The sequence below is a fragment of the Neofelis nebulosa genome, chromosome 13 (genome assembly GCF_028018385.1).
Source record: "Neofelis nebulosa isolate mNeoNeb1 chromosome 13, mNeoNeb1.pri, whole genome shotgun sequence".
NCBI lineage: Eukaryota > Metazoa > Chordata > Mammalia > Carnivora > Felidae > Neofelis > Neofelis nebulosa.
Genome location: NC_080794.1, coordinates 1,980,819 through 2,007,519, shown reverse-complemented (window position 1 = coordinate 2,007,519; position 26,701 = coordinate 1,980,819). Strand labels below are relative to the sequence as shown.

Genomic DNA, 26,701 nt, shown 5'->3' with positions numbered 1-26,701 from the left:
CAAAGTTCCACAGCCTAAAACTTACTTCCACCTTTTTAAAAAACTGTACGTCAGTTAGCTTGTTTATAGCCTTCAACTTCTATTTTACTCCTTGATCCCAGTCTCACCTTGAACCTGAGCGCCCTCTGTATTCTGACTCCTGTATTTATCACATAGGAGAGCAAGCTAGTGTCAAGGATAAGGCAAAATTACTACATCGAATTGCCTTGGCAGGATTTCTCCCTGGAAGCAGGCTATCGTATTTACACTCTATCTTGGAAAAGAAGTAGTCTAATAACACAAGAAAAGCGATCTTCGCGTGCAGTCTTTTTTTAATGTTTACTCATCTTTTTTTTTTGAGAGAAACAGAGACAGAATATGAGGGGGAGGGGGGGCGCAGGCGCAGAGAGAGAGAGAGAGAGGGAGAGGGAGACACGGAATCGAAAGCAGGCTCCAGGCTCTGAGCTGTCAGCACAGAGCCTGACATGGGCTTGGACCCACAAAGTACGAGATCATGACCTGTGCTGAAGTCAGACACTTAACTGAGCCACCCAGGCGCCCCTCTTTGCATTGAATCTTAATACCACTAAGCTCTAAAGCCCTGGAAATCATGCTAATTTGCCAGTTACTAACAGCTTCGTGAAGATTAAGCTATCTCTAAGATTACCTTCAGTTCTCAAATTCTATGACTATTCCATGTAAAATCTTGATTCCAAATCCTGATGCAAAAAAACTTGTCACAGTCGTGTTTTTTTGTGTATCCATGCTTTATTTTGCCTTTTTTTTTTTTTTTTTTAAGCAAAAGTCTAGACTCTGGATTTCTAATTCAGACTCAGATGAGAGGCAACACTGAGATGAAAGCATTCACTCAGGAGCCAGAGTACCTGGGTTCAAATGGTGGGCCTTTTACCCTGTTTTGTTTTCTTCATCTTTAAATTGAGATGACAGGATGGAGATCACAGCATCTTCAAATGGGTTAATATTTGTAAAGCATTTAGGCTTGTGCCTAGCATACAGGAAGTGTTGTGATAGTAGGGCTTAAATATATAAGTAAATAAATAAGTAAGGCATATTGCTCAAGTTTTCTCTTGCACTTAAAGACACAAAAATAACTTCTAGGTAAATACCATCTCACTGAATGCTCAGTTTTAAGATAACTTTCTTTAACAATGGCCAGCAATTCAATGTATGGTCTTTTTTTAAGTCTTTATTTAGGTAATCTTCACAACCAACGAGGGGCTCAAACTCATGACCCCGAGACCAAGAGTCGCACGCTCCTCCGACTGAGCCAGCCAGGTGCCCCAATATACGATCTTATTTCGGCAAAACTGGGAGTTTTGTAGCTAAGTTGCAATACGAAATTGGGTATTGAAAATAAAGAAAAAAGGGGCGCCTGGGCGGCTCTGTCGCTTAAGCGTCCGATTTCGGCTCAGGTCATGATCTTGCGGTTTGTGAGTTCGAGCCCTGCGTCGGGCACTGTGCTGACAGCTCAGAGCCTGGAGCCTGCTTCGGATTCTGTGCCTCCCACTCTCTCAAAAATAAACAAACACTTAAAAAATTAAAAAAAAAAAAATGAAAACAGCGATAAAAGCTTTCCTAATTTTCCTCCTTAGGAAAAATTGCCAGGAAAGATAGGTTATCCAGGAAGCCATGCCTTACTGGCCAGCAAGGGCTACCAAACAATCTTACTATAGTTAAGTACTGGTAAGAAATCACTGGCCGGTTGGAGGAGGGCTGGGGAGGGCCAACAACATGTCTATTTCCCACATACCCAATTCCACACCTCGCAGTCTATACTTTCAGCCACGCTAAGAACGAGCTCTATTAAGGTACCTAGAGAAGAGGAGAATAAAACTGGGAATTTTAAAACTATAGATGCACAGCATATAAGCAATATCAGATGACAAGATCCCCTCATCCCCAAAGCAAATTATCTACTTAAAGCCCCAAAGAGAAAACTTACATCTACAAGATTAACAGCTGAAACAGATGGCTAATGAGAAAAACGAATCCACATTCTCTGGAAGACAGATCCTGCATGCTGCTGGCACTACAGATATAAAAGGCATATACAGAGGGCGACACGAAGGAAAAAGAACAGAACGTGCGAGGGAAGCACCGAGAGTGGGGAATCCTGGAGGCCGGAGCCGAGCGAGGGCAGGTCAGGGCCAGCAGGACAAAGGTGCCTGAAGCAAATGACGACCTACCAACACACGGATTAGATTCCCCAACCCTCCGAGGCTTCGACGCGAATTCTGCCACGCTGAAAACTATGGAAAGGCCTTCGCAAAGCTTTGAAACTCGGCATTTTCGGGACCAAGACTGCCCTTGTCGAATCTAATGACTGCTTTGTTTCAGAATTGCAGCTTCCTTAGTTTTACATCACAACTTCTACTGAATTCTCACCCCAAATCCAAATCCAACTAAATCTTCACGATGACTAAACACAAGCGGCAAAACCAGGCCGAAATCATGCGGTGGGAATAGAGAGGGTACTTCAAAGGTCAGGTGGCATATAGTTTTTCTTCTTCTTGTCTTTCCAAAGAACAAAAATTCCTTTTCTTTCCAAAGAACAAAAATTCAAGACCAAATGCACTGATCGCCTACTTCATAAAGATCTGAGACCTCCTCTGCCTTTCTGACGATGAAAATGGACCAAGTCTTTCATTTTGCAAACACGGGGAAGTCACTAACTTCAAGACACGGTGACAGGTGAGGAAGGTGTGGGCAGCGTGGAAGGAGAGCACACCTTCAGCCTCTGGGAATGACCCCTCCACAGAGGTTAAGAGCCAACATGTACTGGAACCGAGGACATGGTGAATGCTGAACACCAGGGGAAAGCGGTCTCTTGAAGGAAGTGGTATCTGAGCGGGAGCTCAGATGGAGTTGACAGGTTAACCAAAAGCCACAGGCAACGGGAAGCGCAGGAGACAACGAGGAAAACCACAGAAGCCCCCAGTACAGATCTTCCTTGACTTACGATGGAGTTACATCCCAATAAACCCCACGTAAGTTAAAAATATCATGAGCTGAAAATGAAAATACACCCAACCTACTGAACATCAGAGCTCGGCACACCCTACCTAAAATGTGCTCAGAACGCTCACAGCAGCCTGCAGGCGGGCAACATCACCTAACACAAAGCCTATTTTACAACACAGTGTTGGCTACCTCACGTAACTTGCTGAAGCCTATACTCAAAGTGAGAATCCGGATGGTTTCAGTGTGTCGGTTGCAGACCCTCGTGATGGCGTGGGTGCCTGGGAGCTGTGCTCGCTGCCACTGCGCGGCATCACAAGAGGGGATCCTACTGCGTATTGCTAGCCTGGGAAAAGATCCAATTCGAAGTCTGCGGTATGGTTTCCGCTGAATGCGTATCGCTTTTGCACCATCGTAAAGTCAAAAAGTCCTAAGTTGAACCGCTGTGAAGTCAGGGATCTTCTGTACAAGTTGTGTTAGGGAAGGTCAAGTGCTATAGTTTGGCCAGGGACCATAGTGGTACGGGGTGGGGTTGCGGGGTCGGGGGTGGGGGGTGGAGTTCCACAGTAGAAAGGTCTACAGTGTCGAGAACCACCAGGACCAGAGCATCAAGGACCTCACGGGCTGTGCCAAGAAGACTAGATGTTCCTCTATAAGCAACGAGAAGCCATTAAAGACTTATGAAGGTGGCAGAGCTCTGGGCAGATATGACAACCAAGGGCTGCAATGAAGGGGGACAGGTGGAGCCAGGGAGGCCAGGAGGGGAGAGCCTGTTATTCCAGAGAAAACATGACAAAGGCCCGGACCAGGGCGATGGTGAAGTGGAATGGGATATTTATGAAGCAGAACTGGAAAGTCATGGAAATTAAGTAAAAGGAGGGGAAACTGAAGACAACCTTAATCACTATTAATATAAAACTTATTGAATCAAGCTGAGGGGCGCCTGGGTGGCTCAGTCAGTTAAGCGTCAGACTCTCGGTTTCAGCTCAGGTCATGATCTCGCAGTTCCTGAGTTCAAGCCCCGCATGGGGCTTGCTCTGACAGAGCACAGAGCGGAGCCTGCTTGGGATTCTCTCTCTCTCTGCCTCTGCTCATGCTCACTCGCTCGCTCGTTCTCCCCCTCTCTCCTTCCCTTAAAATAAACTTAAAAAAAAAAAAAAACCCAACTTGTTAAAGCTGAATTGATATTTATAGACATCAGAATAATGGAAGGAAACCAATTTTGATTTCAAACCCGATTAAGGAAGAAGTATAGAGAAGGTAAAAGGGGTTTTGGATTCAGAGAAATGCAACCTTCAAGATTAGCTCCTACTATTAGTTCCATTACCTAGAAACCGAGGCTAACAACACCCGCCTCATGGCATTAGTAACAATTAAATAGGAAAGCGCACTCGTTCCCAGTTCAGACAAGACAGCCAGTAAGCAGTACGCACTGGGAGCCACCAAGTGCAATCGCCGAGCTGAGCTGACCGGGAAGCTCAGCAGTTTCAGTTACCTGGAGATGGCCCCTCCTGTGACTTCTCGAAGAAGGCGGCAATGGTGAGGAACAAACTCCAAGAGCTTATCATACATGATCTGAAGGCCGTTCGGATCAGACTCAACAATCTGCTCTACAATCACCTATCAAAAGGAGCATCATTTGTTTTAAAGCACCTAAAAGAGAAGTATGAACTATATACTACAGAGGGAAGAACAGAGAAAACCTTAAAAACACAATTCCTGGGGCGCCTGGGTGGCGCAGTCGGTTAAGCGTCCGACTTCAGCCAGGTCACGATCTCACGGTCCGTGAGTTCGAGCCCCGCGTCAGGCTCTGGGCTGACGGCTCGGAGCCTGGAGCCTGTTTCCGATTCTGTGTCTCCCTCTCTTTCTGCCCCTCCCCCGTTCATGCTCTGTCTCTCTCTGTCCCAAAAAAAAAAAAAAAAAAAAACAAAACAAAACACAATTCCTCTCTGCCCACCCTCCTCCCCAGCTGACATGCCTTCAAAACAGAAGGTAAAGCACACCTTCACTCAACATCGCCTCCTAGGGTTAGGGGACACAGCTCTGACCCGGGGGAGACACAGGCTGGGTGACAGAGACTGGCCTAGAGCCGAAACACCACACACACTCATCTGCTTCCCGTCTTGAGCTTGAAAGCAAAATACTGTGTGTCCCAACAACAGCTCTGTACTGCCTTGACCTTGGCCTAGCCAACCACCACCAGATTAGGGAAAGGGTTGGGACAGAGAATGATGGAAGAAAACACATTTTATTTTACTTTATTATTTTATTTTTTGTGGGAAGGTTGAGAGTCAAGAGGTAAAGAAAGGACAAGCACACAAATTTAAAATACAAACGTGGCCATCGTCCCTTTAATATGCCACTGAAACTTAAAATATTTTCTTAATTTGGCACATTAGATGCAGCTCAATGAAAAAGGCATACATTAGGAGCTACCCTACTTTCACTTACGGATAAAGCATAACGTAGTTAATCGGTCTTTTTCATACCCACAGAAATAGGCATGAAATATAACAGGAGACACACAGGGAACTGGCAGATCATTTATTTTTAGTGATCCTAATGAAGTTGAGAGGCTTACTGAAATTAAGCCTTAAATTTCACTTTTACCAACAGGATTCACTGTCCCATTTTAAAAATGGAAGGCTTTCATCCTGAAGTCACAGGGCTTGGAAGCTTTGTACTTACTGGGACAGGAAGAACATTCACACTGACAGGTGACTGCAAGAGGGTCTTCAAACACTGAGGGCTGGCTGGCTTTATGGCTTCTATCGGTTTGAACCAGACAGAACTGCCATTTTCTAAGCCGGAAATTGTTGAATGTTGGCAACCTTGTATGATACGACCTATATTCTGGCTCCTCAAAGGCAGGATATACTCCCTGCCTGTAACTTAACTATACCCCGACAGGTGAAGGGTCCTGGACAACCAAGTTTGGGTTTAAGGCACTAATCTGCCCACAAAAGCCCTTCATCTTTGAACATTCCCTCCTTCCCACTTCCTGGCCTGGCAGACTCCCCCGTGGTTTTCAACACTTAGGTCCAATCTATTCTGGGAAGACACCTCCCTCGCGGACTTTCCAAGCTCACGGGGCTGTCCACACCCTCCGCCACCAGGCACGTGCTGCGGAGCGGTCATCGGCCTAACTGTTCTACTCCTCTACCCTGGCAGTGCAAAAATGCTTTTTCACAACCTCACTGACGTAGAATTGACACAACTTAAAACTGACCTGCAAATGTTCGGATCCGGACCTTCTCCCTAGGCAAGACCCTCACCCCTATGGTATTAGGATGATCCCTGGGTTATGACATCACTAGAGAATACTGGAGAGCATGCTCGGTTCCTGGCACTCTGACTGTAACCAACGGGGGGACCGAGCTTCTCCTACAACTGAGAGTGCGGTAACTATGAGACTGTACAGAAAGATCTCTGATCTATCCCCCCACAGCCAGTGAAGAATCCAAGTCCGAGTAGATGCTCTAGGAGCGTCTGAACGAAGTGCACACACCTCATCCACGTAGGGTTTCACTAGAACTTGACCGACTAAGGCCTCGGCATCCCGTGTCTTGTCAATTGTGGCATAGGTCCGTAGGCAGTGCCGTATTATATCAACGTTGGAAGTCTGGAGACCTTCTAAGAGCAGGCCTTCCAGTGACTGCTGTAACATGGCTGTAATGCCGGCTATCCGCTGCAAGCAAAAACAGCTGTAAGGAAAGTTCCAGGTAGACCAATTGCTAAAAATTCAAATATGTATATAACAGACCTCCTATTCTACTAGAATATACGTAAGATTAAAAGATTAACATTTTCTGGAGAGTTAACAGTGAAATCTCTTCTCCCCACGATTTCTTTACAAGTAAATCTTTGCTTCATCTAAGAAATGACAAAAAAAGTTATTTTCTTCTTAAGCTACAGAGTAAATCCGACAAATGTGTTTAAATCCAGCCAAGGGCTTTGGGTAAATTAATTCTGACTACCTCGTACAATGTGTCGAGTTACATGAAATTCAGAATTCATTTTACTCGTGTAATTTGGAGAATATGCTTGTGACTTTACACAAAATCTCTCCAACATGACATGAGAGAAGCAGGGTCCCCAGAAACCAAAACTGAAAGAAAAAATTCAACGTTGGTTTCAAAGTCCTCTACAGCAACAATTATCAGGGGCAATACGAGATTTAACTAAAATCATTCAGCAAATTCCCAAACAGCAAACTGTGAAAATCTAAACCAACACTTACCGGTCTTACTTTGTCCAAAAGAGGCATGCCTTTGCTTTGAACGGCATGAAACTGTAGCTGGTTAAATTCTGTGGCAATTCTCTCCAAAATCTGTCCAGTCAAAAGTGGGCTAGTAGAGACAGTTACAGAAATTTAGTTCCCAGAGTTATTTAATTTCCAAGAGACGATATCACCCAATTAGCAACAGTGAGGCTTTAGCACCCACGGTGTCGTAACTTTTCTTCAGGGTGTTTTCTCCCACAGACGCCTTGTCACAAGGTGAAAGCTAACGTACCTTCCGTGCTGTGCATTTTCACTACGAGCCATAAGCATAGCACGTTCTAGGTGTGGTGGGGAGGTCGTCACGTATAAGCAAGCCACTGACACTGCCTGGCCCCAGCCACAGGGCCCACACGAGCAGCAGGAGCTGGACCGGGGGAGTGTGGGTGCAACTGCGTGTTTCCACCACGTTCCTCAGGCTCTCCCATTCACGAGTCTTCATCTCTAACCCCCTTCTCTCTCTTGCCCTATCCCATCATTCATAGCCGAATCCTCCTCTTCTCTACCTGCCTCATTCTCCCTCCTTCCAGAAGACCTCTAATACGTCTCAGGCACCAAATCCTGTTGTCCCTTCAATAAAATCAAACTGGCCCTCTAGCAGCAATAAATGCAACACCTCAAAGCAGCTTCCTTTAAATTTGCGTGTACCAAAGAGCAGAAAGAGCAATCTACATGCTCTGGGTCCTACCGAGAAAAACATGCATTTGTATCGGCTACCACGTGTAATAAATGTACTCCCCCTCCCTCCAAACACATTATAAAGCATCAACATCACTTAAGAGGAAGCTGAATAGTGAAAGATGAAAACCATAAAGGCACTGAAAGTACCTGCTGGGCTCTTCTAAGGCATCCCACATCTGACGAGGCACAAGCAGGCAGTGAGGGGAAAACCCACACCATCAGGAAATACAAAACGCTACATGCAGACCAGCAGTGATCCACCCGGCCCTGTTTCCGCAGCATCCAAACGAGCGTAGAGGGAAAGCGCCCAGCGTGACCAACCCCGAAGCTGAACCTCTAACTTGAATAACCTAGCGTGGACGTGTTGTTTACCAATTATCTCAACGTCTCCTGGCCTAGGAAGCATGATCTATTTACTATTCACCAACGTGGCTCTGGCTTTCCTTTGTCTACAGCTCAAAGCTGCTGTTCAAAAGGAAAGAAAAAAGCCTCAAAGGTGATTCTGAGCAAGAAAGAGCATAATAGCTATTACATTAAAGGCAGAATTGCCAAAGGAACAGTATTACAGAAACAGAAAACACTGAGGGATTTCTATCAAAGGAACACAGCAGGAACGGGCAAAAACAAAGAAAACTGGAAGGCGCGCATTGGAGCAACAGAGAGGCCGAATGAGGATGCGGCTAGAGGGACCATCAGCAGAGCAGAGCAGCTGAAGACGAGCCGGTTCCACCAGACGGATGGGAACGGACGTTCCCGGGGTCTCTGATAAGTGACGAAGGGGTCAGGGGCACAAGGGCAGTGGGCCGAAGAAACACACCCGGCAGGCAGCGAGTACCCATTTCCACGTCTGGATTATGAAAGGAGGCAGAAACGGAGGACCCGAGAACCCCCTTCCTTTGGGATGTCTCCTTTCTTTACTCCATAATGAGAGATGTGGAGCGTGGGGTCTCTGGGGACCCTTCCGAATCTAAAACATTAGTTCCTAAAACTAAGAAATCCCCATGCCTTCTTGGTGGGACCAAGCCTTTGAACTCTAGGTATAGTCAGTTTGGCTGTGGGTGGTGCTGCCTCAATGATCCAGTATTCCTCGTGGAAAAACGCTATAGCTGTCAGGGTGATTTCAAAAAGACAGCTCACGTTAAACCCAGATTTCCTAAGGGGGCAGGCCTGTGTATGCCAGGTATGGCTGACAGTCCTTCACTGGTTGAGACCACCTCGCACGTGGGGTTGCTGTCAGCCTTACACTCCAGGGGACACAGGGCACCGAAGGACCTGGACTCGGGCTCCCCAAGCCTGTGTTCTTCCCACTGTTCCACAGCGCGTCCCGCTGGTGCCGCCGTGCTCTGGCAACTCATTTTCCGAGTCCCTCATCTACCCGGCTGATTGAAAATTCACACTAAGAAGGCGGTAAGTCACAGCGTAACACAGAGAGCGGTCATCTTTTTCTGATTTCAGAAGCTTTTCCTTCCTCGTTCGTGCATTTCACCTAGACGTGCCCTATACTGTTTCCGTTAACGATATAATGCTGGTGCAAAACACATCAATGGTTAATACTCTGGGCAGGTCTAGAGAAAATCTGAGAAAGATGAAGGCTATACCCTGAAGATCAACAAGGATTTTGCTAGCTCTTTAGGGAAGGGGATTCCAAGTGTAAAAACTTTCCACGGGAGGCACACTGCCTCTGACCCCCAGTGTTGGAACTACATGGCCTACTAAACCCACAAAGGGTTTAAAATGACGTATAATAAACTTTACCATTTCGTGCACTCTACTCTCTGGAGCTACGTTCGAAAACGCTAAGCTACAGACTTGGGTTTTCTCCTTATTCAGAAATGAATTCTAACTAAAACAAAACAAAACAATATTTAAACTGGATGTGAGGTATTAATTTAAGTGCTGTTTAGTAAAAAAAAATACTTACCTGCTTGCTTCTAGTACAGATGTTTCTTTAGAACTTTGAGAATTTAAGATTTTTTCAATTTTTTCAACTGATCGAATAACTTGTATAAGCCTCAACACGCACATCTATAAAGATAAAAATTAAGCAAACAAAAAAAGTTATTATAATGTTTAACCTTAATCATCTTGTTTTCCATGCTAAGTGCCAGAAAATATAAAACCAGAAAGAAGTCAAGTTTGAATATATAGAGCATCCTACATTTTGAATATTTCTATAAAACACTGAATTGCCAAGAATGGAAATCTTAATTTTGGCTTTCTGGAACAAGCATATTTCAATATTCTACTGCAGATTAATAGTAAAAAAAAAAAAAAAAAAAACACAAACAAAAAACCCCTAGACTTTTGCTTTCTCATGCTCTGTACTCTTATTTCTTCTTTTTTCCATCCTGAATCTCTCTATGGGCAGTCCATTTATTTTCTTATGGCCCTTTCTTCACCTTTTCAGTTTCTGATCGTACTTATCCTCTCGGTTTACATGTGCATGATGTACACCTATATGCCCTAGTGTCAATTCATTGAAGGTATTTTATGCTACAAATATTGCCAAGAGGTTGCGGGACGTTATAAAAACTCTTATCCTTAAAAGAACGAAAAATACAAAGTCATCTGTTAAACAAATAGTACCTGAGAACCCTCCTGGGAGCTAGACATTCTTCCAGACAGTGGGGACAGCAGTGAATAAAACTAGAAAAATGTCTGCTTTCATGAAGCTTACAGTCTTGTCTAGAAACACACCACATGAATTCTTCGGACAAAAGCTGGGAGAAGATGTAAAGGAGAAATAGTCTCTAAAATAAGCTTCTTTCTCCCCCGTGAGATTTAAGAAAACATGCTAATAAGGGGGCACCTGGGTGGCTCAGTCATCTCACCGTTCGTGAGTTCGAGCCCCACATCGGGTGAGCATGAGCCCCGCTTTAGGTAAGCTCGAGACCCACTTCGGGTAAGCCCCATTTCTCTCTCTCTCCCCCTCACTTGCTCCCTCTCTCTCTCTCAAAAAATACTAAAAATAATAATAATAAAATATGCTAATAAATACACGTACAAAACACTGGATAGTCAGAAGTCTGGAATCCCAATTCCAACTCTGCCCTGACATCCTTATGATCACGAATACAACCAGGGGTGTGTGGAACAGGTGTCGAGGATGAAGGCGTGCCCTTGCTGTGATGAGCACCGGATGACGTACGGAAGCGCTGAATGACTACACTGTACACCTGAAACTACTATAACCCTGTATGTTGACTAACTGGGATTCAAAAACTAATAAGAAGAGCTAAAACCAGAGCATAAACAAAAAAATCAGGAAATAAAATTAAAATCCAGGGGCACTAAACAGTAAAGGCAGTGCACGCAGACGTGTATTTAAAGAAGGGCAACGAAAAAAGAAACAAACATGGCCGAGCATGAGACAGCAATACTCTGCCTTTTCTAGAACAACTAACCTGCAGTAGAATACAGGGGTGGAGAACATTTACGTGGCTGTTAAACCACCAAGTGCTCCACTGACATCAGTTATTATCATTTCTTGTTCTGGAAAAAGTGAGGGACCTTGAGACCATGTGGGTACCTCCAGAATTCCGTCTTACTATTTCAAGTAGATAACGTGACATTATAATGCGAAATATGCACATGCAAAAGAGCTTTGAAAACAAAGCTGCATAGGACTGACCGACAAGCATGAGGGGACACGAGGAGGGGACACAACTGGCACGTAACGTGGGAAATCTACTGAGGGATACCTTTTTCTTCCTGATGTCCTCTTGCTTACACATCCGTTCATCCACTGCCCGAATGCCTTCACTGACAGATGACCTGAGGCTCTTTAAAAGCATAAACAAAGTATATTGCAGAAACTGTTCTGTAACATGATCAGGTTTATACATTTAATTCAACCTCACAGAACTTAATACCTGCAGACCAGTATTATGCAGACACTGACAATAACACGAAATATCAGACACACATGTTGTTGAGGGTACTCATGATTTAGGGGCAAAATGACATAAAGCCAGGGTTGCACTGTATTAACGGCCAGAAGAATAATAATACATATACAGTGAATGTCATGGGTGGTCAGAGTGGAGAACAGGTAGTCTGAAGCAAAGTACAGAAGAGTCTGGAAAAGGGGTGGGACTCAAACCCGGCTCTGAAGCCGTGCATGGGCGGAGAGAGGATCTTCAGAAGACAAGAGGTAAGAAGGTGTAGACGCGTCCACACTCAGGGTCACAGCCACGCACCCGGGTGCGCTGTTGGCTTCGTTTTGGAGAGAAGTAGAAATAAGGGAGGGGTCAACTCAGGAGGACTTCACTCAGATAAGGGCTTTAGATGGGATTCCACACATTCTAGAGAACTAGAGAATGTTGACGCACTGACCTATCGTAGGTCCTAATATTTTGGAAATATTAGGAATCAAGGAGTAAGAACAGAATGGCCAAGAAAAGGGAGAGCTCACAGGTGGAGAAAGAGGGCCGGAAGCTAAGGAACGAAACCAAGTAGAAGACAGGAATTAGAGCCAAAACAAAAGTTCACGGAAACAGCTGGGATAAACTGGACACATCACAAAAATTCTACAGAAAGGTGAATTATTTCACTCAGAAAACATCATGAAATACCTACTAGATGTCAGCTGTCGTGACAGCACATGAGGATACAACAACGAAGACAGAAACAGTCTTATCCGTTAAAGATCTTAGAATCTCTTAGAATCTTAGATCTCGTCTCTGAGTCGGGACCAGAAAGGAAGGTCAGGTCTGTGGCTCATTAGGACAAAAGCAGCTATAAAGACGGCTGTGGAAAAGGAAGGGGACACGGTGCTCGCGGGGACAAGGCAGGACGGGAACCTGTGTGCGAGGCGAGAGCAGGAGTCAGCAGAGCAAATCTACCTTTGGGGAGAGGGGTTTCAGAGAAGAGCGGAAGGCCAAACGAAGGCTGGGCTCAGGGGACACCACGGCTATGGGGCTGGGGGAGGAAGGGGCACACCAAGGAGGCAGGAGAGACACGAGGCAGCAGGCGTGGAATCCAATAGTGGACCACAAAAATCGCTCTTCCCTTCTGGGGGAAAGCACCTCAATAAGATTTTGTAACATTCAAACGGGACATAAACAAGGAAGAGTATTAGTAGCTCGAGGCATGGCTCCAAATTTCCCTCTTCTATGAATTCTTTCCTGCCTACCCCCCCTCTGGGCTTCTCAGCACGGACATTGCTGGGACTCCACGTTTTTTCCAGCTCTATCCATGCACCGGGCCTTCCCTTGGATCATCTTCCATTTCTAGTATCTCCTCAGGTTCCAGGCGCTGTCTTATGGGCTGATGCACGAGGTCACTCAAGCTAGGGGTGACATACCCAGGACAGGACGGTGCAGAGCACCAAGTTCACAACGGTGCATCCAAACGGAGGGGTCGGGGGAGTGGGGGGGGGGGGGGGGACGAGTCAGGGCATCGACACAGACTGGGGGGTGGGGGAGGACAGGACGGCACAGTTTTCTGTTGGAAGTGATGCCCTAAGTTCCCCTCCGCTGTTCACCAGGTGGAGTTCCCATTCCCAACGTCTGGGAGTGGGGAGTTCTATTCCCACAGCAGGGATTTTCTCAGAGAAACATTATTAGATATTATATCTATATCATCTTTCGGTTACATGAAAGATTTCATAGCTTTTGTGGACCAGTCTGGGAACCTGACCGCATGTACATTACTGTCTGGGCGGGGAGGGGATACTTACAAATTAGGAACTGTTCAAATGAGCCATTCAGAAGCTGGAAACCACTTACATGGGAGTAAGGTGGCATTAATAAGTTGAATTTGGAAATATTCTTCCTCTCCCCTGACATTTTAAGGCTGTCTACTCTGAGAATCTGTGTTCTTCAGATCGAACATGTTTTTTAGGGCATAATACCACATGCAAAAATAGAAAATCATTTACAACTTTTCTGAAGGCAAATACGATAATCATGAAACCATGAGAAAACAACCACCGCACCACGAGCTGACAGATGAAAGGAATTCTTCTTGGAGAAGGCAAACGAGGACCACATGCTTTCCAGCAGCTTGTTTTATACTATGTAGGGACTTACCAGAACTTCTTCTCGTAACTGTCCCAAAGGCACAGAAAGCTGATTGAGGGCCTTGTCCATGCCAACCTAAAGGCAAAATCACGTTGGCACACACACATCACAATCAGGAATAACAGTGAAGTATCTTTTAATGATCAAAGCAGTACTAGACTTATTTTTTTGGTATGACTGTATTTTGCTGAGTAGTTAAATAACGGAAATGTTACTGTGCCATCAATGTTGTTCATAGAATACGAAAAAAATCTGTTGGTATACATGAAACTATACAAACAAGGGAAGTCCTAATAAATGAAACCTTCAAACAATTTGCCTTTAGATGCCATTTTAAATGAATGTGAAAAACTGTAACGGAAGGGGCACAGCTATCTGTCCGTAATTTATGATACCCAGCCAGTTGATGTGAAAGGCCAACGGGCTATGTCTCTCCTAAACATCATTATAACCCTTGAGAAAAATCCAAATTAAACAGAACAGAAATCAAATTTTCTGGGTTTCTAATCCCACTGGAACATTTATGTTAGGGGTATATTTCCCAAAAGCAAATATGCCTCATTATTTTAATGCTTCTTGAAATCCCCACGGAGCTGCCGACTTTCAGCAGATTTAAAACAAAATGAAGTAAGAACAAGGGGACTTTTCTGCAAATATTATAACCCAAGCATTTCTAAACAGCTTTCACAAACACTTGACACACTCACTACAAATCATTCTTATGTTTTTATAAAACCACGCCTTCTAAATATCAATACTGGCCCACGTCCCCTCAACCTAGCTCTGGCTAACGCATCCACCTGAAAGTAAATTCAACACTTCCTTCAGAATAGTTGGTATCTGCTCTTGCAAATTAGCCTCAACCAAGTTAAGACTTCAGGGTAATCACTTAGCAACTACCAAAAACGACGACTCCGATATTCTTATCCTCTGCTGTTGACTTATTTACTAACGATTTCAAAAAAATAATCAAGCTAGAGCGGCCCGAAATGAATTTAAACACTAAAACCAAACAAATGCACACCAAACAGTTTAGTTATTTTACTCGTGAGCTTAGTAATCTCTTTAGGTTTTTTTTTTGGGGGGGGGGCGCAGGGGGAATCGACTGAAAGCTTCCTTTTAGAAATCTACACTCCACTCTGAAGAATAAATATGGATGAGAGGGCCTTGCGGATTTCCGGCTTACCAAGTTTGTGGACAGGTTGACAAAATCTGCATAGTCTTTGTTGATGAGCTCCACCATGGCTGTTTTGAGGAGTCGGTAATAGAGTTCCAGGTCACCTCTCAGTTCCTCCAGCTGCACGCGCTTCCGGCAGTCGGACACGAAGTGATCCACATCGAAATCTTCCTGAAAAATCAAACCGCAAAGAAAAAATGATCGCCAATGATATCACATTTTACGTATAAAAATCAAATCGGAGACAGAGAGAGAAACGCCATTCTACTCATTTAGAAGGGGCTCTGTGGCTGTGCAGGGCGGGGCGGGGGGGGGGGGTGGGGAGTGTCTAGGGACACACAGTGACACCAGGGCGCCTGCTCACGTCACAGAGGTGCGGGAAAGGGGGCCCCACCAAGAGCATTCTCTCCTGCTGCCTAAGTTCCACAAGGGATTTTTTTTTTTTTTTAATTATACATTTCAGAGGCTTGTCTCAAAACAGGAACAGCCTTTGCTTCTTTATTTTAAATGTGACAAATGCTCATGGCAAACTTTCAACCAATAAGGAAATAATTATATTAAAGAGTGTAAAAAATCATCTGCTCTCACTGGGTGTTGTATGGAAACCAATTTGACAGTAAATTTCATATATTAAAAAATAAATAAATAAATAAATAAATAAAAAATCATCTGCTCTCTGAAGCTCTATGGATAAGCACTGTTCACGTCCCCCCTCCCCCCCCCCCCCGCCCACCTACTATTTAACATTGTGATTCACATCCTCCCAGACTTGTTGTATTTTGGTCTTTTCTCTTTAAAATGTTGTTACTTTTTCAAAAGTTGAGATACAACGGACACATAATCTTTCAGGTGTCCAAGATAATGATTTCATGGTTTCATCTACTGTGAAATGATCACCCCAAGACTAGTTAACATCCATCACCACACACACATTTTTTCTTGTGATAAGAACATTTCGGAGTTACTCTTAGCAACCTTCAAATGTACCATATGGTATTTCCTAGAAGTACATGCTGTATATCACATCCCCAAAACTTATCTTACTAACTGGAAGTTTGTACCATTTGACCCCTTCATCCATTCCCTTCACACACCCCTCCCCACCACCTCTGGCAACCACCAATCGGTTCTCTAGGACTTCATTTTTTGTTTTTGTTTATAGATTCCACACATAAGGGAGATGATACGATATGTGTCTTTCTCTGACTTGTTTCACTTAGCATAATATCCTCAAGGTCCATCCATGTTGTCACAAATGGCAAGACTTCCTTCTTTTTATGGCTGAATACTATTCCACTGTCTATACACACATTTTCTTCATCCATTCACTCGCTGATGGACACTTAAGTTGTTTCCAAGTCTTGGCTGTTGTAAATACTGCAATAAACATGAGGGGCCTGTGAGCGTAAGCCTTGCCGGTCACTGGAGCCACATGACCTAGAGGAATCCCTTAGGTGGCTACTGCAAAACATGGACACCAGATGAGCATTCAAGCTCCTTTTCCAGAGATACCAGTGAGCAGGGGTGAGGCAGAGAGACGGCACAAAGGTAACACCTGCCAGTTCCGTCTTTGCAGACTACAGAGTGGGCCCCAGATGAGTGTTAAATTAGATGCCGGCCCCTCAGTGCTCTATGATAAGCAAATGGGCCTCTTTTACAGAAAGTCTGAACCTTTTTCAATCGGCTACTTCTGTGCTGAGTCCTGGAGTTGGGGGACTCCACTCAGGTGACTGCTTTAAGAACTGTTTCTCTGTTCCCCACAGCCTTGTGGGTCTCACGGATGCAAGCCTTGTTGGCTTTCAAAGCTAGATGTTCTGGGGGCTTGTCTCTGAAGTGCAGGTCTTAAAAGTTGGGGTGCTGGATGTGGGGTTCAAACCATTCATTGCTCCTAGGGGCGAAGTCTGGATTGTGAGCTCCCTCCCAATTGTGGGTCACTGTGCCAGGGGTGGGATTTATGGCAGGACTGCATCTCACTTCAGTGTAGGTTGTTTCCTTATTCACCTAATGTGTAGGAGTCACTCAGCTAGTTTTGGGTATTTTTCAGAGGAAACTGTTCCATATGTAGCTGTAGGTTCAGGGTATCCGTGGGAAGAGAGGAGTTCAAGATCCTCCTACACCGCCATCTTGAACTGAAACCCAGACCTTCTTTATGTGTCTACACAGACACACACACACACACACACACACACACACACACACACGGCAGCTTAATATTCATGTTCTTCTCAACTGTTATTTCCCATTTAAAAATGTAACTTCAATGTCTTTTCATAAAACGTATACATTTGTATTAATATTTTACATGGATGTTAAGTGTTCCATTGAACAGATGTTCAGAACCTTTCATAATCAATTTCCAAGTACTGGTCTCACAGATTAGTTACACGCTTGTTTCCCCTTTACTACATTTTGGTGCCCCTGACATAAATGTTCACATAAATGCTAAGAACCATATGCACCATTCCTTAAGAGTACTTGTTTCAACTGACTTTCTTAATCAGCCAAACACCCACCCTGATAGTGTCAGAGAAGAGGAATTCATACCAAACCATAATTTCACAGCCATCTACTGAAAAACCACCTGCTTCTTAAACTGGGGCCAGAATTAGCCTGGACTTTTGCCTCTTGAGACCACCTCAGACAACACCTTACGTTCATGGCTATGAAGTACATCAGAGAAGGAATGCAGAGGCACAACTCAGCTCAGAATCCTGGCTGTGCTACTAACCAGCTGTATGCCTTTAGGTAGATCATTTTTCCTGCCTCATTACGTATTCTCTGAAGTTCTGAACTTGACGATGGCATTCTAAATCATGTAACTCAGACCCTTGAACAAATGCTACCAGGTAGCATCAGTTCTCAACCTGTCATTTATGTATTTGTTCTCAGATAAACAAATGTTGCTCAACACAAGACTAAATCACTTCCCAGTAATCTGTGAATACTGAATTAGGCAGCTTTTGCTGTGACAACAAGCCCAAACTCACAGCAGCATCGAGCAACAGACACGTTTCACTTACCAGGAATGGTTTTACTCTATAGTGTAAATCTGCTAAACATTTAAAAGGAAGACTTTGCAACCCATAGACTTACGGTCAATTGATTTTTCAAAGGATGCCAAGACCAATGACTGGGGGAAGAAACAGTCTTTTCAAGTGCCCACCACAGGGACAATATCTACACACAAAAGAATGAATTTGGAACACCAACCTCACACATGCACAAAAAAGTAACTCAAAGTGGATCAAAAGCTTAAATAAAAAAGCAAAGACTATAACACTCTTAGAGAAAACAGAGGTGAAAATCTGTGTGACTCTGAATTACATAATGCTTTCTTAGACATGACACAAAAAGCATAAAAAATAATCAGTAAACTGAACTTGATCAAAATAAAAACTTTTGTGTGTCAAAGGATACTACTGAGAGAGTAAAAAAGACGACCCACAGAATGGGAGAAAATATCTGCAAATCGTATATCTGACAAGGATCTAATGACCTGAATATGCAAAAGCCCTTATAGCTCAACAATAAAAAGAGAAATAATCTAATTTAAAAACAAGCAACAGACTTCAAACTGATATTTTCCCAAAGAAGACGCACAGATGGCCAAGAGCACATGTAAAGATGTTCAACATCATTAGTCTTTAGGGAAAATGCAAATCAAAACCACACTGACCTACCACTTCCCACCCACCAGGATCCAATAAAATAAGAAAAAAAACCCACAAAAATAAAAATAAAAAAAAAAACCCAGAAGACAAGTGTTGGCAAGAAGGCAAAGGAACTGGAACCTCCTGTATTGCTGGCGAGAATGGAAAATGGTGCAGCTAATGTGGAAAACAGCTCAGCGATTCCTCAAAAAGTGAAACATACAACTACCCAGTGATTCTACATCTAGGCATATACCTGATAGAACTGACAACAGATGCTCACACACAAAAAACACTCACAGCATCATTCATAACCGCCAAAAAGTATCAACAACCCAATGTCCATCCATTGATGAGGATACTTTAAAGGTGGCAAAGCCTATCACGCAGCCAAAAAAAAAAAGGGGGGGGAGAATAAAGTACTGTTACGTGCTGCAACATCGATGAACCCTGAAAACATTCTACTCTAAGGTTAAAGGAAGCCAGATACAAAAGGTTGCATATCATATGATTCCATTTACAGGAGATGTTCTAGAACAGGCAAATCCATAAAAACAGAAAATAGATTAGTGGTTGCCAAGGAACGGGGGGAGGGGAGAATCAGAGCTGATAGGTTTCTTTTTGGGGGGAAGGACATGTTCTAGCATTAGACAGTGGTGACGGATGCACCGTGGAGTAACGTACTAAAAACCAGTGAAGAATACAGTTTAAAACGGTAAATTTTATATCACGTGAATTACATCTCAAGGAAAAATGAAACAACTTAAGCATCAACAAGTCAAATGTGCAGATACTTTAAAAAATCTAAAGTAACGCTAATTTAGGGGCGCCTGGGTGGCTCAGTCGGTTGAGCATCTGACTTCGACTCAGGTCATGATCTCATGATTCATGAGTTCTAGCCCCACATCAGGCACTGTGCTGACAGCTCAGAGCCTGGAGCCTGCTTCAGATTCTGTGTCTCCCTCTCTCTTTGTCCCTCCCCAGCTTATGCTCGCGCTCACGCTCTCTCTCTCAAAAGTAAATAAACATTAAAACCTCCCATGTCTGAAAAGCTGGAAGGAGTCAAGACTTGTGGTCTGTAAGCCCTGAAGTAAGAAGAAAAATAGTTTCTCTTTATACTCAGCGGTATTTCCTACTTGAACCCAGGTAAAGTACAAATGCCCCAAAAGGCCAGAAGTTGTGAAATCACAAGACGTGCTAGGACACAGGATATTAAATCAGCAAAACAGACCAGTTGCAGACAATTTAAGAACCATTAACCACTAGAGTAGCAGTGACATCACTCAAATTTAAAACCAAATAGAGTTTAAAAGTTGAGCTACTTTAATGCCTTTGCATTCCGGGACGGCAAACAAAGACGAATACAAAATAACCAGGGAATTAAGCATTTAAAACTTACCAAAGACCCAAATATTAGTATCCTTAACACGGGGATAACTGCGCAAAACTGTGGAAAGGTCAAAATGCTCTAAGCTGCCAAGCAGTATAACGTTCCCCCAAATACATGGAAATGTAAAGTCACTACCTACCACATCCACAACAGAACCAGAGACCCCCCCCGCCCCCTCCCCCCGCCCCAGGCACTACCATTCTGCATCTAGAAATTATGGGAGGTACGAAGAAGGCACACAAAATTTATGATCTCTGCCCTGAAACAGATTCCGTTTCATCGAGACACAAATACAAAATAAATGCTAACCCACACATTACATAAAATACAGCTCAAAAGACCTAAGAAATTAGTGTGAGCCCATGTGTGTGTTACCAACCTTCTTGAAGACCAGAGGACAACAGAGACGAATAAAAGTCCTTGTATATCCCCAAAATATTACTTAAATATTGGCCACGCAACTCGAGCTCTGCTCTAAAACCTGGGGACACAGCCATGAGAAGGTCTCCGCTCTTAAGGAACATATATTCTAATGCAGAAATGAGAAAACAAACTTGTAAACAAATAAATGTGATACTAATAAATAGTGATCAAAGTTACAAAGAAAATGGGACACTGTGAAGGTGAGTGATGAGACAGGGAGGTACCTGAACTTGCATGACCAGGAAAGACGTAGAACAAAGACATCTGAGTTGAGATCCAAATGACACGACTGAGCTAGCCTGGGGAAAGTGTGGGAACAGTGTTCCTGCCTGAGGGAACAGCATGTATGCAAGAAGGTCCCTGGAGCTCTTCCCTCGCATCCCTGTCCTCTAATCTCTCACTGTGGCAGGGTGACGGGCACATGACATGGCCTAGGACTTGTGTCTCCCAAACACAACTTTATTTGGTTACTAAGCTATTCAAGCTTGAGAAGTTTAAAAACATACGCTAACGAATTCTTTCCACCATCTATAGACAGATCATCTTAAAAGTATCATGAAATAGTAACACTTAAATTCTAAGCAACATCTGTTCTAACATTTTGTTGCTGTTGTTCCAACATTATTTTAATCAATTTTATATCTAACTCCTTCATTCCATATATATATATATATATATATATATATATATATATATATATATACCCGTTTGACATACTTATGAGAAGGCAAAGGAAACCTATATTCTGTAAATTTATTCACCCATCTAACAAGTATTTGAGCACCTAATTATGCTGTTCCAGCTGATTTCTTCTCTTTCTCTCTCCTTTTCCCCTCAATTTAACACTAATCATAATCTATGTTGGGTTTTAGTTTACTTTTTCAACTTAATTTCTTGAGCTACTTAGTGGAATTATCTAGTTCCAGCGTTCTCAACATCGGTTGTACGTTAGAATTGCTTGAGGAACTTAAAAAAAAAAAAAAAAAAGCCCAAGCCCAAGGAGCACCTGGCTGGCTCAGTCGGTACAGCGTATGACTCTTGGTCTCAGGGGCGTGAGTTCGAGTCTCACGTTGGGTGTAGAGACTCCTTAAAAACAAAATTTTTAAAAAAAGAAAAAAAAGAGCCCATGTCCCAGTTTGTGATTAATCTGTTTAAATGTTTTAAGAAATTCAATGCTAAATGCTATCAAACTAGTTAAATAACAAAAAGATCTTCTTGCTCTCAAAATTTGAGTATTACTAATAATCAATAACTCGGTACGCTAGAAGTGCAACATTTTATTCAAATGAGAAATTTTTTAACAGGATTACAAAGAGTGGATTCGAAAATCAAAAGCAAGGAAAAACAAGACTGCAGCGTGAACACGGGGAAGCAAAAGCAAGCAAGAAAGTACATGACCATGAAGCGAATGCTCAGTCTCTGAGATCAGAGGCTTGAAGAGAAGGATTAAAACCTAAAAAGAAAGAAAAGAAAGATCTCAGTGCACTCAAGGAGAAGTCCCCCAACACCATTCCTGCTTATTCTTGTGATGCAACCACATCCTGGCTGATGCCAACTTCACCAACTCTTCCACGAAAGCCAAACTTGGCTTAGTACAATCAGTGATGGACCGTGTGTATGCCAAGTGTATCCCCTGTAGAACGGACTGTGTAATGGCTGAAACTGAGGAATTAGGGCAGAACGGGTGGCTCTAAGGACTGCCAAGGATCCAAGATGTGAATGACGACCACGCACACACAAAGGGACCCATGCAGAGGACTGCTTCGTCCAGGGAGTAATTCAGTACAAGTTTGACACTGTGGCCTCAGTGGACCCAGACCTTAAAGGAAGGATCTGGAAGATCCCTGGAGTTCCCATCACGTACATTTCTAACCACAGGTACAGTGTTGAGCGGATGCCCGATGATTATGGAGCCCCTCAGTTCTATTTCTTAAAAGAGAGGGTTCCTGAGCCTTCCTTTACCAACTTTTTGTTTCCATTTTGTACAGCAATATGCCACATCATGAATTATCCTACTTACCCACTTGCTCTGTTATGAGCGGAGTACGGTTAAATACACTCACTTTCTGATGTTGTTTTGAAACTGACGTTTTGTATCATTTTAAATTTTGTTGGATCTTTTTATAAATCAGAGGACTGCTCACATAAAAAAAAAAGATGAAAATCAAAAGGACAACCAAAAAACCACTTTTTTGCAAGAACCTCGTCTTGCAAAAGTGCCAATCAAATAAACTTTGTCCAATGTCACTTACCTATCATCCAAAGTAGTTCACATCAGTAAACTTTTCTATGAAAATGAAATGTAACCTAAGTTCTAGATGGGGCTAATCCAAATTTTTTTGTGGCAGTCAGTCTCAAAAATATTATGATGTCTCAAACTGATGCGGAAGAGAAAGGAATCTTTTCATCGAGACGTGGCATCAAACTAAGAACCTACAAGGTTGAGCGCTCAGCTCCTGTGAGATGAAAGCACTCCCCGGGGTGGAGGTCACTGGGCATCGGCCGCGGACCCGCTTTCAGACTGTCTGCGTTTCGCCACTTTCCTCTTTTCCTTCTCTGTCAGTCGCTCTGTCAGTTTCTAGGTGCCGTCAACGAAGTCCACCTCGAACAGGCCACCTTTTCCCTCTCGTCTCCTCTACTGTACCTAAGCTACAGGCCAAGAGTCCAGATCACCAGCCTTGTCAGGATTTCTTCTAAAATAGGAGGCAGCCCTCGGTCTCTTCCGTACTGGTGGAATGCACGCATTCAGACTCTGTGCCATCTTCTGGGCCGTTCTCAATATTCCGATTATCCCACTTCCCAAAGTTCCCACCTGTGGCCTCTGGAAAGGAACATGTTATACAGTATTATTTCCCAAGACTGAAGCATGGGGGTCAGGAGATAAGGCCCGCGATGTGCCCCCAAATAACTGTGTGACTTTAGGGGAAGTCACGACACCCCAGGCCTCAGTTTCCTTGTCTTCGAACCAGAAAAAGTGACTACAGTCCTTCTTTCACAGAAGCATGAAATGTCAAGGGCTGGAAGAGGCTGCAGAGATTATGCAGATACTGCGGAAACCGAAGCCCAGAGGCAAGTGATCGGTCCCAAGTCACAGGCCAACGGACAGCAGGGCTGAAAGTGAGACCCACGTCTCCAGGTCACAGCCACTCAACCAGCAAAATACAAGATCTGAGCAGCTGGTCATTTTTCCCTTTTCTATTTCCCCATTAGAATACATGCTCCTTGAAAACAGGAACGCCCTTGACACACTTCCTGCTTCAATATCCCCAATTCACCCAATTACAATAAGGGAGGAGCCTCAGTGACTCACCCCCCAGATCTGTATTCTCTTGTAGATGCTTACAGTCACCATAAAGAGGGTTCCTGATGGCGCTTCTCATTAAAAAGGTATTGTGTGCCTACCCAGGGTGCCAACAAAGCCACTATGCGCTGGGGGTGCAGGAAAGGAACTGATACAGTTCAGAAGAAGCAGACTGGCTCAGCATAGAAACGCACTACACTGCCTGCCAATCAAAACTATCCCGAAGGGGAATGAGCCTCTTTGAAATAGGTTCAAATGTTTTGGAAAATGTTTCCTCACGAGCCTGTGGACTAACCAACCACCTGTTACACGAGACCAGATACATGTTTCGAAAAGAGCGCTCTGCCTGTAGTGTAGATGAGGGACTAGAAACAGGCGAGGACGGGTGCAAGGAGACCGGGTAAGAGGCCTTGATGGTGTGATGGCCAGATAGCACCGTGAAGGTATGCGAAAAGATGGAGAGTAGATGGATTCAAGAGGTATTCAGGAAGTGAAATCCACGGGACTTGGTAACAGACTGGATTTTGGAAAGGCGACAGAGGGAGGAAGGGACTTCCGGTTTGCGGACTTACAACTCGATGCATGGTGGAGCATGTACTGAGACGGGCAATAGGACAAGAAAGCTGGCTTTCAGGGGAGGAGGTGCTCACCAATTCAGTTTCGAACATGGTAAGTTTGAGGGACCACAAAGACATCCAAGAAGAGACAACAAATGCAGTACATAGGTTTGGAGCTCAGGGGACATCTGGGCCAGAAAGAGGCATCTGCCTCCCCTGCCTACAGCTGGTCACTAAAGCTGCATGAAGGGCCATCTGGGGCAAGGAGAGGACACGTGACTGAGCCCATAACCAGCCATTCATCAGCTACAGGAGACAGGAGACGGACCAGAGAGGAAGAAAGACAGAAAGCAATGCAGAGCATTTGGTCTGCCGGGAGGGGAAGTAAGGAGACAGAAAAAAGGCCAGCAGGATTGACTTACATCCGGTTAACTTCGTAAGAACTCTTTAGTGGGATGAGGGTCCCCTAAGAGTGACAAGTGAGAAAGTAAAGGTGACCCCTGAGCACCGGCTGTGATGTGCTCCAGTGTCAGGGCGACCCCTCGAGGCGGGAGGGCCAAGTGGAAGAGGCTAAAAGGGGAGCAGGGGTGCAAACCAACAGGAAGGAGTGCAGGAGAGGGTACGAACAGGGTGCTGAGGAAGCAAGAGGGCACGGGCTCCAGGCGTGGGTGAAAAGCTACCTGGAGGAGGGAGGAGAGCCCCTCCACAGACCAGGGAAGGAGGGGAAGGGAACAAACACAAAGATGGGCTTGTTATCAGCAAGACGGAGGAGTTCCCATTTGATGGCCGCTATTTTTTCTGTCAAACTGGAGATGAGGTCATACATCAGGATGGAAGGGGAGGGCCATGACGTCAACAGCACACCCACGCAAACAGGTCTAACTTACCTTGGTCGGCATTGCCACTTTCTCTCCCTACTGCCAACACCTTACGTCCTATTCGTCTATGAGTTGGCTGTCAGGCCTAAGGACCTTGGTATTTTTAAGGTCACAAAGAATGATGTTGCCACCCCCTCGGCCCCAAGTGGCCCTTCCGGATCTGCCGCTCCTGTGTGTTGACCACCTACGTCTTTCACAAACCTTTCCCCTCCTCTGTGTTTCTCCTTAGGTCTCATAAAAACCACTGAAATAACTTTGTAAGTAGTCTCCTGCCGCCACTCAGCTCCAACGCAACAGGCGGGACCATGAAACTTCCCGCTTTAAACCTGACTGTAACTCCACGATGGGTACTGTCTCCACTTAGACCCCTGGCTGCAGCCTTCAAGGTACAACTTGCAGCCCCACCCCATGCACCTGGCCTCCTTGCTGGTCTCATTCCTGGCCCCTCTTCCAGGCCCCGGCCTCTCTGGACTAAGGGTAGATTCTGGGCACACACGTTCGTCCTACCACCACGCTCAAGAGCCAATGCCGTGTGTTCCCTGGCTTTGTACCACCACGTCCAAATTGCTGGCTGGCACCCAGCAGGTGATCAGTGAGTGTCTGCTGACCGATGAGCAACTGCTACCACTGCCCAAGGAGGTCCACCTCGCGTGTGACCGACTGAGGGCCCATTTCTAGTCAACAGACCGGACTGCAAGTTACCTCCACTCCCCCAGTGAAAATACGATTTTCTCTCCCTCTCCCTCGGGCACAAAACCTCTCCAGTTACAAAACGTGTAGAAACAGAACCCCGACGGCAAGCTCTCCACCCATCCTTTCTGCCATGGAACTGTAACTTCTAAAAAGTCCCTCTGAAGGAAACCCACGCTGCAGGTAACCTTTATCTCCAGGTCCCACCCAGAAAATCAATAGCAAAATACACAGAACAGCTGTTCCGTGTATTTTCCTTCTACCAACGAAGTGGTCACGTTAATTAGCCCTACAGATTGTGTGGCATGTTTGGAAGTTTTAGAGCCGTGAAAGAACACGGAGCCGCTGGGATTCCAGCCACTTGGCCAGTGTGCTCTCTCCCTACCTCGAAGCGCTACTTTAGGACTTCTATTCTGAGAGTTCTATTTTCTGAACCTGCTTTGACCAAAAGCATTTTGTCAGCTCACAGTGAGAAATATGGCGGGGCTAGGGAAGTCTGAGAAAATGCTCCTGTGATCTCTCCTCATCATGTATCCTTAGTTAGCGAAGGGCTTCCGGATCAGTGAATTCACTCTGTACTCTCTTTTAGACGTTCCATTCGAGGGGCACCTGGGTGGCTCACTCGGTTAAGCGTCCGACTTTGGCTCAGGTCATGATCTCACAGTTCGTGGGTTCAAGCCCCGCATCAGGCTCT

The 26,701-nt window shown here is 44.6% G+C and overlaps 1 protein-coding gene and 1 pseudogene across 5 annotated transcripts in view; one reads left to right on the top strand and one right to left on the bottom strand.

Moving 5' to 3' along the window:
- Positions 1-26,701, bottom strand: part of COG2 (component of oligomeric golgi complex 2) — a 46,660-nt gene that overhangs the window by 18,319 nt on the left and 1,640 nt on the right. For all 5 annotated transcript variants that reach the window (XM_058696115.1, XM_058696112.1, XM_058696109.1 and 2 more), the window contains exons 2-8: positions 15,128-15,289; positions 13,951-14,016; positions 11,620-11,700; positions 9,840-9,943; positions 7,199-7,307; positions 6,467-6,646; positions 4,454-4,578 (exon numbers count right to left, since the gene is read on the bottom strand). In XM_058696115.1, the coding sequence (XP_058552098.1) occupies positions 4,454-4,578; positions 6,467-6,646; positions 7,199-7,307; positions 9,840-9,943; positions 11,620-11,700; positions 13,951-14,016; positions 15,128-15,289 (827 nt within the window). The remainder of the gene's footprint in view (positions 1-4,453; positions 4,579-6,466; positions 6,647-7,198; positions 7,308-9,839; positions 9,944-11,619; positions 11,701-13,950; positions 14,017-15,127; positions 15,290-26,701) is intronic.
- On the top strand, positions 19,395-25,792 carry LOC131492488 (rRNA-processing protein FCF1 homolog; annotated as a pseudogene).